The 14,820-nt window shown below is 25.1% G+C and overlaps 3 protein-coding genes across 4 annotated transcripts in view; 1 reads left to right on the top strand and 2 right to left on the bottom strand.

Annotated features, from left to right (window-relative positions):
* Window positions 1–2,900, bottom strand: part of LOC107994062 (partitioning defective 3 homolog) — a 67,797-nt gene extending 64,897 nt beyond the window's left edge. Inside the window, exon 1 of the mRNA XM_017050821.3 lies at window positions 2,641–2,900. The gene's annotated coding sequence lies outside the window, so the exon portion shown is untranslated. The remainder of the gene's footprint in view (window positions 1–2,640) is intronic.
* A 3,477-nt stretch (window positions 2,901–6,377) lies between these two features.
* LOC107994065 (Golgi phosphoprotein 3 homolog sauron) lies at window positions 6,378–9,284 on the top strand. The gene is made up of 4 exons (XM_017050826.3): window positions 6,378–7,045; window positions 7,152–7,398; window positions 7,479–7,654; window positions 8,018–9,284. Exons 1-4 carry the CDS (start codon window positions 6,800–6,802, stop codon window positions 8,264–8,266), a joined length of 918 nt encoding a protein of 305 aa, XP_016906315.1. The 5' UTR covers window positions 6,378–6,799; the 3' UTR covers window positions 8,267–9,284.
* Window positions 9,285–11,651: 2,367 nt separating this feature from the next.
* On the bottom strand, window positions 11,652–14,381 carry LOC107994064 (damage-control phosphatase ARMT1). Of its 2 annotated transcripts, XM_017050823.3 has the most exons (7): window positions 14,221–14,381; window positions 13,993–14,156; window positions 13,664–13,769; window positions 13,334–13,581; window positions 13,069–13,254; window positions 12,583–12,985; window positions 11,652–12,510 (listed from the first exon to the last, which is right to left on the bottom strand). In XM_017050823.3, exons 2-7 carry the CDS (start codon window positions 14,079–14,081, stop codon window positions 12,148–12,150), a joined length of 1,395 nt encoding a protein of 464 aa, XP_016906312.2. In that variant the 5' UTR covers window positions 14,082–14,156; window positions 14,221–14,381; the 3' UTR covers window positions 11,652–12,147. The 2 variants fall into 2 exon arrangements, with proteins under 2 accessions (XP_016906312.2, XP_016906314.2); XM_017050825.3 differs by lacking the exons at window positions 13,993–14,156; window positions 14,221–14,381 and having other exon boundaries at window positions 13,334–13,599.
* Between the last annotated feature and the right edge of the window lie 439 nt (window positions 14,382–14,820).

Below are 14,820 nucleotides of genomic sequence, written 5' to 3'. Positions count from 1 at the left end.
ATAGTTGATGAATTATGCAGGGAGAAATACGATACGAGCAGATTGTATCATCGATGAAACATGCGGTACTCCATTTTCATTAAACATATCTACTATTATTACCGTCTTTTCATTCAAAGTGATTCAAAATTACAGTTAACTTAACACTCGGTCGCTAATTTGTTCAATTCAAGTGTGAGCATATAAAATTGTGATTTTTGTATTCAATAATATATTTTTTTTTGTGATTTGCAGCATTGTTTGATAACTATATTCCCCCGCTGGCCTTTGATATTTCCTTAAATAGAATGAATTATTAATTTCTTTAAATAATTTTCGAACTTGCGGAACTAATGGATACGAAAGAATCTAATTGTATAGCACGTAAGAATATGTACCCCGCTTATAAAAGATAATATTTATTATAGACGAGTGAATATGCAAATTTTTAGTAATCAAATTTCCATTTTAATCGTAATGGAGTTTTATAAATATCTAAATTATTGTTTATTCCGTTATTTCGAATTTAATTTCAGAAATAAAAAGTATTTCGATACAGCTAGATTAGATAAGTAATATAACTAAACGGAATGTTTAAGATAAAAATTTAATTTTGTCAATATTCAAGTTGAAATTTATTCCAACTTGGCTGTTATTATGTGAGTTATCGAGAAATATTTTATTGAAAATTATTAAATTATAAAATATTTGATAAAAAATATAATGATAAGCAGTTCACATATCGATAATCTGATCAAAATGACTCATTTGTGATACAAGAAAACATAACTTATAAATACGTAATGCACTTATGGTATCGATAATTTTTATAAATCATTTTTATAAATTTAATACGTATAATAAATTTAATATATTTTATAAATTTAATATGTTGATTATTTGAATATAATTGTTCTTCTAGAAAAATTACAATTTATATTATAGATATGTACTTGAAGAAAGATCCATTTAGAAATTCTATTCGATTAAATTATTCTAATTATTGATATTCAATGGTACAGTACAAAGAACGTCTAAATTTATTTTTCTCTATAAATATGTATATTTGTATTTGTGAGATTAGTCATGGCGATGAGATCAGTATGCATTCTGAGGAAAAATTAGGTAATCTTCTACTTTCTTTTATCTTGAGTCCTTTTTATCAGAAAATACAAGATTTTTAGTTATATAATTAACTTGGTTAATAGTAACGAAAAATCGATAAAACAACGATAAAATCGCGAAAACGTTTTATTTCCTATTATTAATATCGGTAAAATTACTTTTACTCTTTTTTCGTGACTTAACTTGAAAATTGAATTTACAATTGTAATTAAAAATAATTGGAAAGAAATTTAATGTACGTTAAAATAGTTATTTAATGCACCGTAACTTTATCGTTCATCGTCAACAGTCAGTTATGTAATCCAGATAAAGTCATTCAGTGTAACAGAAATAAAAGGTGCAAATAATTGTTTATCACAACGAATAATTGGAAATCGAATATAAAAATAGATTGCGCACGAATCAAAAATATATATAAAAAAAAAGAAATCATTTTTCCTCTATCAAAACATAAACTTATGGAAAAAAAATTTACCTTTTATCTCCATCTGATTTTATTTCAATAATTTAGGATTTTATTGATTAACAAAGAACATATAAACGTTCATAATGAAAGTCTACGATATTTGTGAATTGTAACATTTTTATGTCTAATCTTCACTCAACGTTACACAATCACAACGTATTTCACAAGTTTCATATTTCATATTTCATATTTCATATTTCACAAGTTTCAAAATTTACCATTAGATAAAGTAAAGATATAATGACGAAAAAAAGAAGACGAGAAAGAACGAAAATCTCTCTATGTATGAGAAAAGCTTTCCGAAGATCAGCTGTAAGCAGATCCTGGCCATTAACCTAGCATCTCCGAAATGGCATCCGTGTTAATGCATTGTTCACATCGTTAAAAAATTGGCGTCTTCGAAGCGTCGTAAAGCGTTCTCATTAATTACGAATAATATGATTACGCGATTCTTCCCATGGTTTCCCTTTTGTGAGACCCGGCTTCAGCACACGAGCAACGGGGAACTCGGCAGTGATTCACACAGAGAAGCGCGCCAATGAAATTCCGATCTTTGAAATTTATTTGAGCGATAATCGAACTGATACGTTGTCGATAAAGTGATGAATATTTCCATGACCCATATCAGCCTATTTCTTATCCACCGATTGCTCAAAAACACGCTCTGAACGATAATTAATCGTATTTAAATATATAAACAGATGTAAAATATTCGAGGGATCGGATGATAATAATAAAATTAGATTTCTCCGAAACATATTTCTCGGAAGAAAAATCTATAAGAAATCTTTCTATCGATTTATATATATATATATATATCAATTCGTGCAAACGTCCAACCAATGATTCGTATAATATTTTCACACGTGTCTCGAACACCTATCGTCTTGTTATTGTTATCGCAAAACGCGATCCTCCGACGAAGAAAGCAGGGAGAACAACTTTGCACGAATCGATTAAAACGAGGATAGTAAGAAAGAATTACTCTCTAATATAATTATTTCGCATCGTTGTGATCACAATCAATACGTAATTAATTAATACATACAACAAAATATTTTCAATCTTACCTGATACCGGTCCTCAATGAAAAATCGATGCGTTTCAACAATCCTGATCCCACTGAATCATCCTCGGTCCTGTTTGCAACAACGTATCCTCTCGATGGTATCTCTTTGCTTTCCTCCTCCGTCAAAAATGCACAATTAAGAGAGGATTGAAGACCTGACAGAGCCACTACGATCGCGGATTATACGATCAGGTACCGTATGTTTAGACCGACCGAGCGGGTCCGGGCGACTGAACGTGCCTCTCGTTGCGCCTTCACCGACAGCCTCGATTCCTACCTTCTCTTTCTCTTTTCCTCTCTCTCTCCTTGCACGGATATCTCCCTTTCTCTCTCTGTGTAAATAGAAATTGTACAGTGACAATCTGGCTGGTCGGTTACGATCTTTCGGTGCGATGATCGGTGAAACCGATTTATATAAATCGATTCGTGTTTCATGTATACGCAAGATTACGCTTCGGAACACTTGTGTAACTTTTTATTATTCGCGTAGAATAATGGCACAACTGTGAAAATGTTATTTTTGTAAAGATAAGGATGTTAATTTTTTTTTCTTCTTCTTCATTTAATTTGATTCGATAAATAAATAATCAGATTAATAACGAGATTCGCATCGGTTAAGGTTTTAAGGTTTAACACTCGTAAAAAGATATTATTAATTGGTATTAAATAATATTTCATGAATTAAATATTTCTATAATTATTAATATATTTATGTATTTAAAGTTTGCCTTGTAATTTTTCTCCTTCAAAAATTATTCTCGAGTAGTATTTTAAGTACAAGCATGCAAGTACAAAATTATTTAATCAGATAGCTAAATATCGAGTGTATCTTTTATCGTTAAGTATATTATATTTCTTATTACAAGTGTGTTTCGTGTAATTTTTTTTTTTAATATAAATTAAAATTTGTATATAATTTTTCTATAATGAACGATAATTTCTTCGTAAATATTTTTCTACATTTAAAATATCAATTTTAAATATCAATTTTTAAATTTTAGAATTCGATCATCAAATTTACATCAAATCATTTTTATCGTAATAAATATAAAAAAAATTTGATTAATTTGCTACGGTAGATACACACTTCCTCAAAATTACTTCTTACTCGTGATCTAGAATATTCATTTCCGTTGCTCTCCTCCTCTATTTATAAATCATCGTACAGATTAAAGTTATGCAGCGATGTCGTATAGGCGTGGAATTGACATTGAACAGGAAAGGGGAATTATCGTTATCCGAGTTGCATGGGGAAAGGCGTGTGAGAAAAGATTTGTGACATTTGAATATTTAACGCTACTGCATTAAATACGTGACATTTGAATTCATATCGAAAACCATTAAAATACATCAATAAAACGTTGTAAACTATAATTAAATCAGGGATTGCAATTTTTTTTTCAACTATTAGATATTCATAAAATTTCCTTCTTTTTATTATACTTTCTTTTGCTAGTCAATATAAATAAAGGAAGTAATTTATTTACTTCGTAAGTGAATTTATCATTGTATTTGTACTCCTTCGTTACTTTTCTACTTGTGCTCCATGCAAATGTGGGCACCGACATTGAACAGTTGACATTGAACGCCGGGAAACGGTCATTAAGCTCAATATCAGTATATACCACGATCGACTGCAGTGTCACTAACCCCGATAAAACAGTGATTACTCTCACCTTGCTTGAATACAAAACGTTTTGCACTTTTTCTAACGAAGCGATAGGTAGCTGAGCATGCAGGTATGCCGAAGCTATGATTTGAATTTAAATGATTATGATAAAAAGAAAAGTAGTCACAATAATATAATAAAATAAAATCTATATGTAGGAAAACTTTGAATAAACTTTGTGATTGATATTAAAATATCAAATTCAAATAGATATTAATGTTTATTAACTTTAACTTTTAATAAATTTTTTTTTTTAAGTTTTATCTATATAATACTTGATATATAATACTCTATATTAACTTTTATAAATTTCTTTTTTTTTTTTAAGTTTTATCTACGTAATACTCGAATATTTATACGTTATAATAACATTTTAATCCTCTTTGTATCGTGGATAATCTTTAAAGTGCATTATAAGAATTTAGATATCTATCTGGCCCATTGACGACAATTACGATATCTACTGATTTCTTTCGATTTATATCTTTTGGATTATAAGACAATTGTCATGCATCGTCGAGTGATACGAACCTATATCGTATACAAGAGAACACGTATCATTTTATTGGCGCTTTCGAAAATGTGTGTACAGTTTAACTGTAAAACTTAATGTTTCGCTGTGAAACGACGAGGCAGAGCTCGCGGCTGGTCTGCAATTTTCGTTTCGCTCCATTGTTCACGAGCAATAAAAATTGATCGTTACCCGTGTCCTGTATTACTGGTTTCATATGCAAGTTTACAAGACCAGAGGGTGATGAACATATTTTTTTTTTCTTTTATTCACTGCATCTTTCCTTTTATCGAGAAATGTCAGCGATAATGCATGTTAAAATAAGTACCATGGTGCACGTGAAAACCCCCTAGTCTTTCAGCGTTAATGTTATCCACGTTTTATTATCAAGAAGGAGTAGTATCAGCTACATCGGATGGCTTTAACATGTTTTTCGCCATATATCGTAGTTAGAAGAAATACACTGTCTGATAAAATGGTGATATACTACGATAGTTCAACTGGGCTCTGTTAGAATTATCGCGAATGAAATTATGTGATGTTGGATTATAATTTATAATGATTATGTGAAAAAAATTCTCATTCAAAATGTTAATAATTTGCATCACAATAATACAAGAAAATATTATTTCTTCTAGCGAGAATAATTAAATATTAGAAATTGAAATTCAATCTAATAAATAGAATGATTTCTATTTTGATTACACGTGATTGCAATACGTTCTTATATGGATTATACTATTCCGTTATTTGACAAATGTTCGAGGAAATTTATTTAGTCGTGTTCTTTGTAGAGTACGGGACGGTTTATTGTGCAAAGTTATTGTCAGAAGTGGAACATTGTATATCGTGTAATTGTATTCCTGTCTATTGTAAATACTGTAGCGTTAAAAATAAAATAAAATAGTATATAGCCGTAAATATGTTTTACTATTTTTTTTTCAATTGAAATGTAATATCTAGTTTTGTATTATTATCTTTTTTCTTTATTTTTATTTTTTTAATTAATAAAAGAAATAATACAATTAATGAAAATAAAAGATTTTGATATTTATGATTTTTTCATTTGAGGTAGACAATAGAAAAGATATTTTTTAATTTCATACTTTCCTAAAAATTTATATTCATATATTTATTTGATTATTAATATTTAATTGATTAATAGCAATATTGATATATTTATTAATAAATATCTTATTTCTCAATCCATATTCATTAGATTTTAATTCAATTTAATAGGTTTGATGAGTCAATTTATAAACTCATTTATAAAATTTTTTTAAACAATATAATATTATGTTTCAGTAACTTAAAAGAAAATATTTAATTTAAAAATTTGTTTGAAAAAACGAATAAAAAGGATAAGAGAAACTCAAATAATAATCGAATTGTTAAATCTTTTTGCATGTGAAATAAGTCAAAAACAAACTACTCATTTTTGAAATTCGCTCAACTTTTATGCGAAACTTGGCGCGATGATCGCAAATAGAATTACCGATCGAGCAAAGAGATTGGTTCGTTTTCTAGATGGAGTGAACATTCTAAACTATTATAATATATGGTGCGCGATTCGCGTCCTAGGTTTGATGAGTGGTGAGAGGGCCTCGATTGAACTGCGATAAGTTTCTTTCTAAAAACATTAGCGTTGAGATAAATGTATTGCCGAAACAACGAACTACGTTCAGAACGATAGTGTTACGCACAACGTATACTTGACTTGTTCTTAATTGTATATAATACAAGAGTAATAAAAAAGGTTAATACTGATAGAACAAAATAACGACGTCCGTAAAGATTGGCCATCTTGGAAAGATATGTCATATTTGTTAAAACGTCAACAATATAGTGTATATTATTCAATACATGCCGCCAGCTTGCTTTAACTACGGTTGACTACACATTTAATCATCGGAAGTAAAGGCGACACGGTGGCGTATTTGACACGCGGACGTAATCGTAAAAGAAGCACAGCTTCATCAAATGATGAATCGCACTGACGGATTAGTACAACGACGACGTGTGGTTAATAGCAGTAGTGGTAGTGGTCTAGGACAGGATGGTTCAAACGATATTGGTAATGATAAACTATCTGGCCATGGAATGGATACGGATAGTAATACGCAAAAAGATCTTAATTCAAATCCCAAAATCGACGACGATTCTGATAAGGAAACAAGATTGACACTTATGGAAGAAGTTTTATTACTTGGTTTGAAAGACAAGGAGGTTTGTTGACATTACTATTTTCAATCTTATATTTAATTTCTTTACTGTTACATCTATCAAAATATATGAATCAGTACCTGAAGTTTAAGGTGAATATTTTTGACAGGGTTACACATCATTTTGGAATGATTGCATAAGTTCTGGATTACGTGGTTGTATTTTGGCAGAACTTGGATTTCGTGGTCGAGTAGAATTAGAAAAAGCTGGTATGCGCAAAAAAGGACTATTGGTGAGAAAACTTCTTTTGAAAAATGATGCTCCCACAGGAGATGTTTTGTTAGATGAAGCTTTGAAACATTTAAAAGAAACTGATCCACCTGAAACTGTTCCTAGTTGGATTGAATATCTTAGTGGTTAGTTATATAGTTTAAGAATATATTTATTGATAATAAATTTTGTATATTATTTTTAATATTTTTTTTTTTTTATTTAGGAGAAACATGGAATCCACTTAAATTAAGATATCAATTAAAAAATGTTAGAGAAAGATTGGCCAAAAATCTTGTTGAAAAAGGAGTTTTAACAACTGAAAAACAGAATTTCTTACTCTTTGATATGACAACTCATCCTCTTACTGATAACCTTGCTAAAAGTCGACTTGTAAAAAAGGTAAATTACTTACTAATTATTACTAATATTCTCTTAATATTATTTATTTATATTAATATTAATATTATTTATTTCTATAAAAATATATTATTGTCAAAATGCATATTAATATGTAATATATATTATCTATACGCATTCATGTGTTTTTTAATATCAATTTCAAAATAAATAAATTCTTTGAATTCTATTTAAACTTTATATATTTATATATATATATATTTAAATTGTAATTTTTTTAAAAAATTATATTTTTTGTATTATATGAAGAATATCAATTTCGTATTATTAATATACTTTTTAAAATTATGTATTTTGTTAATAATATTATAACAATATTAAAAATATATTTTTTATATTTTTTAGATTCAAGAAGCTGTGTTAAGTCGATGGGTCAATGATGCTGGTCGTATGGATAGGCGAACACTAGCTTTAGTAATTTTAGCTCATGCAGCTGATGTATTAGAAAATGCATTTGCACCACTCTCAGATGACGATTATGAAATAGCAATGCGACGAGTACGAACATTATTGGATCTTGATTTTGAAGCAGAAGCTACTAAACCTAATGCTAATCCAGTTCTTTGGGCAGTATTTGCTGCATTCACTAAGTAACAGTCTTTTTACCAACTAAAAGTGTATAAAGCAAATACTGGATACTAGTATGAATACTTGGGACTATTAATTTTACAGAAATTTTTGTTGCAATCTGGAATGGTGTAGCTGCAATCATCTTTTATGATCATATAATTCAGACCAAATAACTTGAACCCGACTGTGTAAAACAGATTTAGAATATTAGTCATTTCCATTATTGTTATTTAATACATTTGATAGTTGAATTATGAATGTTCATACTTAAATATTATAAAAAAGGAAAAAAATAACAAAATTTAAAGTGTGAATGAGTACTTTGCGTGTGGGGTAGTGCCATGATAGCTCAGGAAAGAAAGATTGCACCATGCTGAGTTTTGTCTCATATTTTCTATGTCTATTGTGGCTGCACATGGACTGCAAATATGTTTATAGATACGATATTTATGTGGCTAATATTCACTGTCAGATTAAGTGCCACATTTTTAATAGTTATCTAAACTTTAAAGCGATGAAAGTAATTCTTTGCACCGTTCTGATAATAACGATCGAATTCTTAACGAATTTTTTTATGTCAACAAAACTGGATTAATGTAGATTTACTTCCAAAATTTAATTTCTTTTTTAAACCAGTGTACATTTATAGCTTCACTAGGTGGCAGTAAAGTACTCAGATGTCAAAAATAGTTAGTTTATGAACGTCACTTCTATCTCGTTTAAATCTTTCTCGATGTATTATTACAATCTATGATTAAATGTAACGCGGGAACAGTTCGAGATAGCAAATGGAACGTCGAAGTTTATATTTTTAATTAATACGCGACACGTTCGTATGTTTTCGATGAATTTTGTTACTTATCGTATATATGTTGCAATTATTAAAATTATACGATATAATATGTAAGTAGTAAAAAATATAAAGTGGCGATTATCTGTTATAATTAGTAAATCACTTTACGAGATCAATAAGGCAAACGTGATTAAAGTGACATGGAATTTTTCAAGAATAACTCGTTACTCTTTTATTAAAAAGGAAAAATGTAAGTAAATATCAATAATATATATGCTATCATCTTTTACAAATTTATAAGTATGTATATGATCAAAAAGTGTTTAATTTTTCTTTGAAAGTGTTCGTATACTCAAATTAAATAATTTTCTTACCAAACACATTTAGATATTAAATATTTTGTAAAAAGTTTTATGTTGTATATATATATATGTATATACGTACATATATACATATATATATATAAGGAAATATCGGAATATTTCATTCTTAAATAAATTTTTTATTATATATGTTTTAAAATAATAAAATTGTAGATTTACGTGCCTTTATTTAATGATTGGTCTTAAATTTTTAATAATGTTATTATTTTATTATTTTGTTTATTATGAACATTAAGTATTCATAATATTTCTAAGTAATTAACAATAACGTTTTTGAGTATTTAATTCACAAATTATGTTTGTGAAAATATATATACTGACCTTTATAATAGAAGGTATATTGTTATTTTCAACAATATTTGTGCTGATCATATTGATTTGAATAAGTTTTATATTATTATCTTTTATTTAAATGTATCTTTCATTTACTGTAAATTTTACATACATATTTTAAATACATGTAAGGATCAATTTTAAAGTTTATATTAAAGCAGATTAAATAATATTAAATATATTATCTTTTTAATTTTATATCTTTGATATAAAATTAATTAAAAATTTTTATTAATTTTAAAATTGTAGAATTAAAATTTAATTAGTACTTTAATAAATTTCATAATGTGGATTTTCTAATTTTAAATTAGTATTCTATATATAATTTTTATTTGATTGATATTTCTTGGAAATGCTAAAATATTTATTTAATTGAATTCTTATATTTAATTATTTGAAAATATTTCAATTAATCTATTATTTATAATTTTGAGAGAATTGTTATATAATATATAATATATAAAATTATTTTATGTTTAAAATAATATGTATTATGGAATAGTAAATTTATTTTTGTCTATATATACATATATAAATACATACATACATACACATATACATACATGCATACATATATACATATACATATGTACATATATGTATATATATATATGTACATACATTTTGAAAATAATAAATAAGAGCTAAAAAATAGATATTCTAAAATCTCTTAATATCGCTGCCTTAGTATTATAAATTTATAAACATAGATTTTTTTTTCTATGTTATTGCAATATTGGAATATTATATATTATAAAACACAAATATTATAAAAATTTACTGAAAGAAATATAAAAAATATAAACTATTGTTAAATTCCTTGTAATATGACAAATAGTCAATAAATATCATAATTTTATAATTGCATATTATTAAATAATTTGCTTAACAAAATAATTTAAAATAAATATTATCTTAAAAAATGCTTAGACAAGTAAATTTCATAAATATTAAGCATTTATTATGAAATTATGAAAATTAATGAATGAATACTTTCATAAATGCAGATTTATTTAATTCTTAAATATATATAGAATTTAGACTTGCAAATTAAAATATTTATTCTTTAATTACTAAAATTACTAAAAGCTCGACTGCCACTTGGTAGAATTTCTAAAAGTTTTTTTAAATTTAGAGTGTAATACTATATATATTATTCATTAAATGTTTAAAATCAAATATTTTTTAATTCTATATTTTTATTCTGAACTTAAATTCTACATTCTTTTGAAAGATAGAAAGATAGATTAGAATTTTAATTTCAAATTTCTTCATTTTGAAATTAATTGATATTTTGGTCAAATTAGTTAATAATGATATTATTAATATTATTGTTATACATTTATTTTAATTCTAAAAATTAATATTTCATATTATATATATTATAGATAGATGGACAGATTAACATCTTATAAAAATTATTTTTGTAGAAATAATATTTAGTATTTTTTGTTTTTCTTGTATATAAATATATTTATATTATGAATAATACATCTTTCCAAACACATTTATATCATATGATTGTAAATTGTATACATTTAGAATTCAAATATTTTATTCACATTATGTGTATTATATTTAGAAAAGTTTTAAAGTAAATTAAAATTTACAAGGAATATATATTTTATTTTATAGCTTTTCTTTATATTTATTTATATGATAATTATTATATATGATTTTAATGAAAATATGTATTAATATAAATTTATAATATGGATTGATATATCAAAACATGTATTTTGTTATATTAAATGATCAGCATTAATTGTATATATATTATTATTAAAATTAATACATGTGAAATAATAATGAAATAATGATTTATTATTAAAATATTTATAAAAATGAAGGATATAAATGAGATGGAAGTGGCGGGAAAAAATAAAAAAATATAACATTATTTTTAAAGTAAATACATGAAATTTTATTTCATTATCTTATGTTACATATCTGTATGTATCTATGCAATATTGTATTTATAATATAAATTATTACAATTATTTTGGAAAAGTTATTTAGTATAATAAATGTTGATATATAAAATGTATAATATAGTACAAATATATACATAAAGATTGAAAAATTGAAAACAAATATTTTTGAAATATAATTTTGGAATAGATTTTAATAATTTTTCTATTATACTTTGAATTATATATTATACAATTTAAATAAAAATATTTTATATATTCATCAAATTTGAATATATAATAATTAAATGTTTGTAATTATGAATTAAGTTATATATAGTTAATTATATACATTGAATATACAATAATTAATATACAACAGAACTGAAAATATTATACATTTAATATGAAATATAATATAATATAAAAATATGCAATATACAAATTGCTTATAATTCAATATTTTAGGATTTATTTATTAGAATTTTAACATGTTTCATTTATTGGACATTGGCAACTTCCAGCTGTAGTAATTTGAATAAGTCCATATTTTCCACTCCACATCCAATATTCATCTTCTTTAAATATTTTTTCGGCTACACCAGGTAGTAAACCAACACAAACATCAGATTTTACTGTTCTTATAGCTAAGATAGGTGTTGGTTCAAATCCTCTTAATGCTTTTTTAAATGTTGTTGTATATTCCCAATTAATATCATCTACTAATTTTCTATAATTTAAGTCACCCTTAAATATTACTAATTTAGCTTCTGACAATTTTGCATGTAATTTTGGATCATGTTCTTTCATCCCTAAAAGATCATAAGGACCTGTCCAATATGGTTCAATCTGAAAAATTAACATTTACTAGAAGTTACAAAAAAAAAAAGAATTAAATGGAATTTATTTATTAAAAGTTACCTCAATTGTCCATATATTATTGTTCAAATAATCTTCTATCAAATTAGCAAATTTTCTTAAACATTCATTTGATGCATTTTTCATATATTCTATAGTCCAGTGAATATCATTTATTGTTGCGTCACTAATATACCATGGATAAAGTTTTGGGTAAAATCTTATTTTATCAGCAAATTTGATTGCAATGAAGAATGCAGCTAAGCAGAAATCAGTAAAAAGTTCATATCCTGCATTGTCAAGTATTATATCTATAATATTTATATTATTTTTATCTGGTTTTCTCAATAAATTCCAAATAAATTCTGAATTATTTACAAGAATATCTTCATCTAATAATTTTAATATTTGTATAGGATGAGTAGCATGACCAACATCTGCTCCTGCACTTAAAGATAGATCACATCTGTAAAAAATATATTTTAATAAATTTTATGTAGTGTCATATAAAAAATAAAAATTAGAAAACATAATGAAAATAAAACATACTGGTTACCCCAAAGATCAAACTTAATAAATTTCATAAATTCTTCTTTAGTTTCCATTATTGATAAATTTTTTTTACTATATATAACATCTATAACATAACTACAAAGTATTTCTATGCTAGTCAAGGAATTTGTAAATGCATTTTGTTTTGATTGTTTAAAAGGATCATAAGTTTTTATGTAATTCCTAAAATTAAGAAATAAGTCATATTTGTGTTATATATTGTTATAATTATACTTATAATTATAATTATTTCCAATCTTACATGAGAACAAGTTCTTGTGCAAGAATCCGATACATATAGCATTCACAATATAGCCAAACAGTATTAAACCATAATGGTGTTTCTCCTTCTATTTCAGTTCTCTTTATTAAATATTTATTCCATTCTTCTGCATCATTATTTGAATTATTAGATACCAATCGCATAGGTTTTAAAGTTTTATTTGTTGCTATTTCATTTTTTAATTTACTAATAAATCCTATCATTTTTTTAACTTCTTCTATAGCATTCTAAATAATGTAAGATATCTATATATTAAATATAAAATTAATAGAATATATTAAAATATATAAAATATAAATGTTATTTTACTTCTCCATATTTTTCAATAATATTTTCCTTGTCACGACTGAAAGTATCAATTATTTTGGTTAAAATTACTGGTAATCTGTCTTTAAGTGTTACATAAGCAAAACTCCTATAAAAAAATGTAAAAGTTAGTAAATATATATACATATATATAAATATTATACATAAATTTTTTAAAGTACAGTGATTTAAATATTCATGATACTGTTTCTTAATTATATTTCATAGCAAATTATATATATATATATATATAAAAGAATAAGATATATTTAATTTATATATATATATATATAATTTATTCTTAGGTTAAATAGAAAACGAATTTTATTTACCGTTTATAAATGCCTGCTAAACGTACACCAAAAGGTGTTACAATATCTTGTAAATCTCGAATCTCTACCGAATTTGATCTTTGATTCATGATCTCACTATTCAAATTTAGTTATTATTGCTAGAATACAATAGATCAAAATCAAGTATAGATACAGTGTGAACTCTGAAATGTTAAAGATATTTCATATTAGTTTGCGACTACATTTACATAACTGATTATTATATACCTTGTGTTTTGATATTTTTTTAATTCTTATTTGTATTATTTTATTTTCGAAATATTCCACAGAAACTAAACTACAATCAGCAGAAAATGAATAAAGCATTATTATATGATAGTAAGCACGTGCATTGCGCATGCGTTTAATATGTCCGTCACTACACTTTGGCTATATGATGTTTTTCTATATTGGTATACATATGTATACTTTTGATAACACGAACAATATAATTTATTACGTGATTATTATATGATTTGTAATAGTTACGACATTATTTGATATCTCAGATAATAGAAATACATATATTTATTTTAAATGAATAAAAAATTAAATTTTAATATTTAATCATTTTAATTGGATATAATATGTTGTTAGAAATTAAAAATGTTTATTTCAGTTTTTATTTCTCTTGTTTTCAAAAATTATTGATGCTATTATAATTTAAATCACAAATGTAAGATAAAATAAAAGATAAAGTAAATTAAGATTATAATAAAGAAAACATTGAAATAAAAAAAATTGATATATAATCAAATCATCTTTCAGAACATAGATATAATGTTTCTAATATATAATAGTCTAATATTTATAATATTTTTCAAATCT

Source organism: Apis cerana, linkage group LG2, assembly GCF_029169275.1.
Source record: "Apis cerana isolate GH-2021 linkage group LG2, AcerK_1.0, whole genome shotgun sequence".
Lineage (NCBI taxonomy): Eukaryota > Metazoa > Arthropoda > Insecta > Hymenoptera > Apidae > Apis > Apis cerana.
This window is presented reverse-complemented; position numbering and strand designations above follow the sequence as displayed.

What these genes read in the sequence shown, in the direction of transcription:
- LOC107994065 (XM_017050826.3), top strand. Translation starts at nt 6,800, where the DNA reads ATGATGAATCGCACTGACGGATTAGTACAACGACGACGTGTGGTTAAT. An exon ending in TTGGTTTGAAAGACAAGGAG is followed by an intron (nt 7,046 to 7,151) that starts GTTTGTTGACAT and finishes TATTTTTGACAG; the next exon opens with GGTTACACATCATTTTGGAA. An exon ending in TTGGATTGAATATCTTAGTG is followed by an intron (nt 7,399 to 7,478) that starts GTTAGTTATATA and finishes TTTTTTATTTAG; the next exon opens with GAGAAACATGGAATCCACTT.
- LOC107994064 (XM_017050823.3), bottom strand. Translation starts at nt 14,081, where the DNA reads ATGAATCAAAGATCAAATTCGGTAGAGATTCGAGATTTACAAGATATT. An exon ending in TTAGCAGGCATTTATAAACG is followed by an intron (nt 13,770 to 13,992) that starts GTAAATAAAATT and finishes ATTTTTTTATAG; the next exon opens with GAGTTTTGCTTATGTAACAC. An exon ending in TTTGATCTTTGGGGTAACCA is followed by an intron (nt 12,986 to 13,068) that starts GTATGTTTTATT and finishes TATTTTTTACAG; the next exon opens with ATGTGATCTATCTTTAAGTG.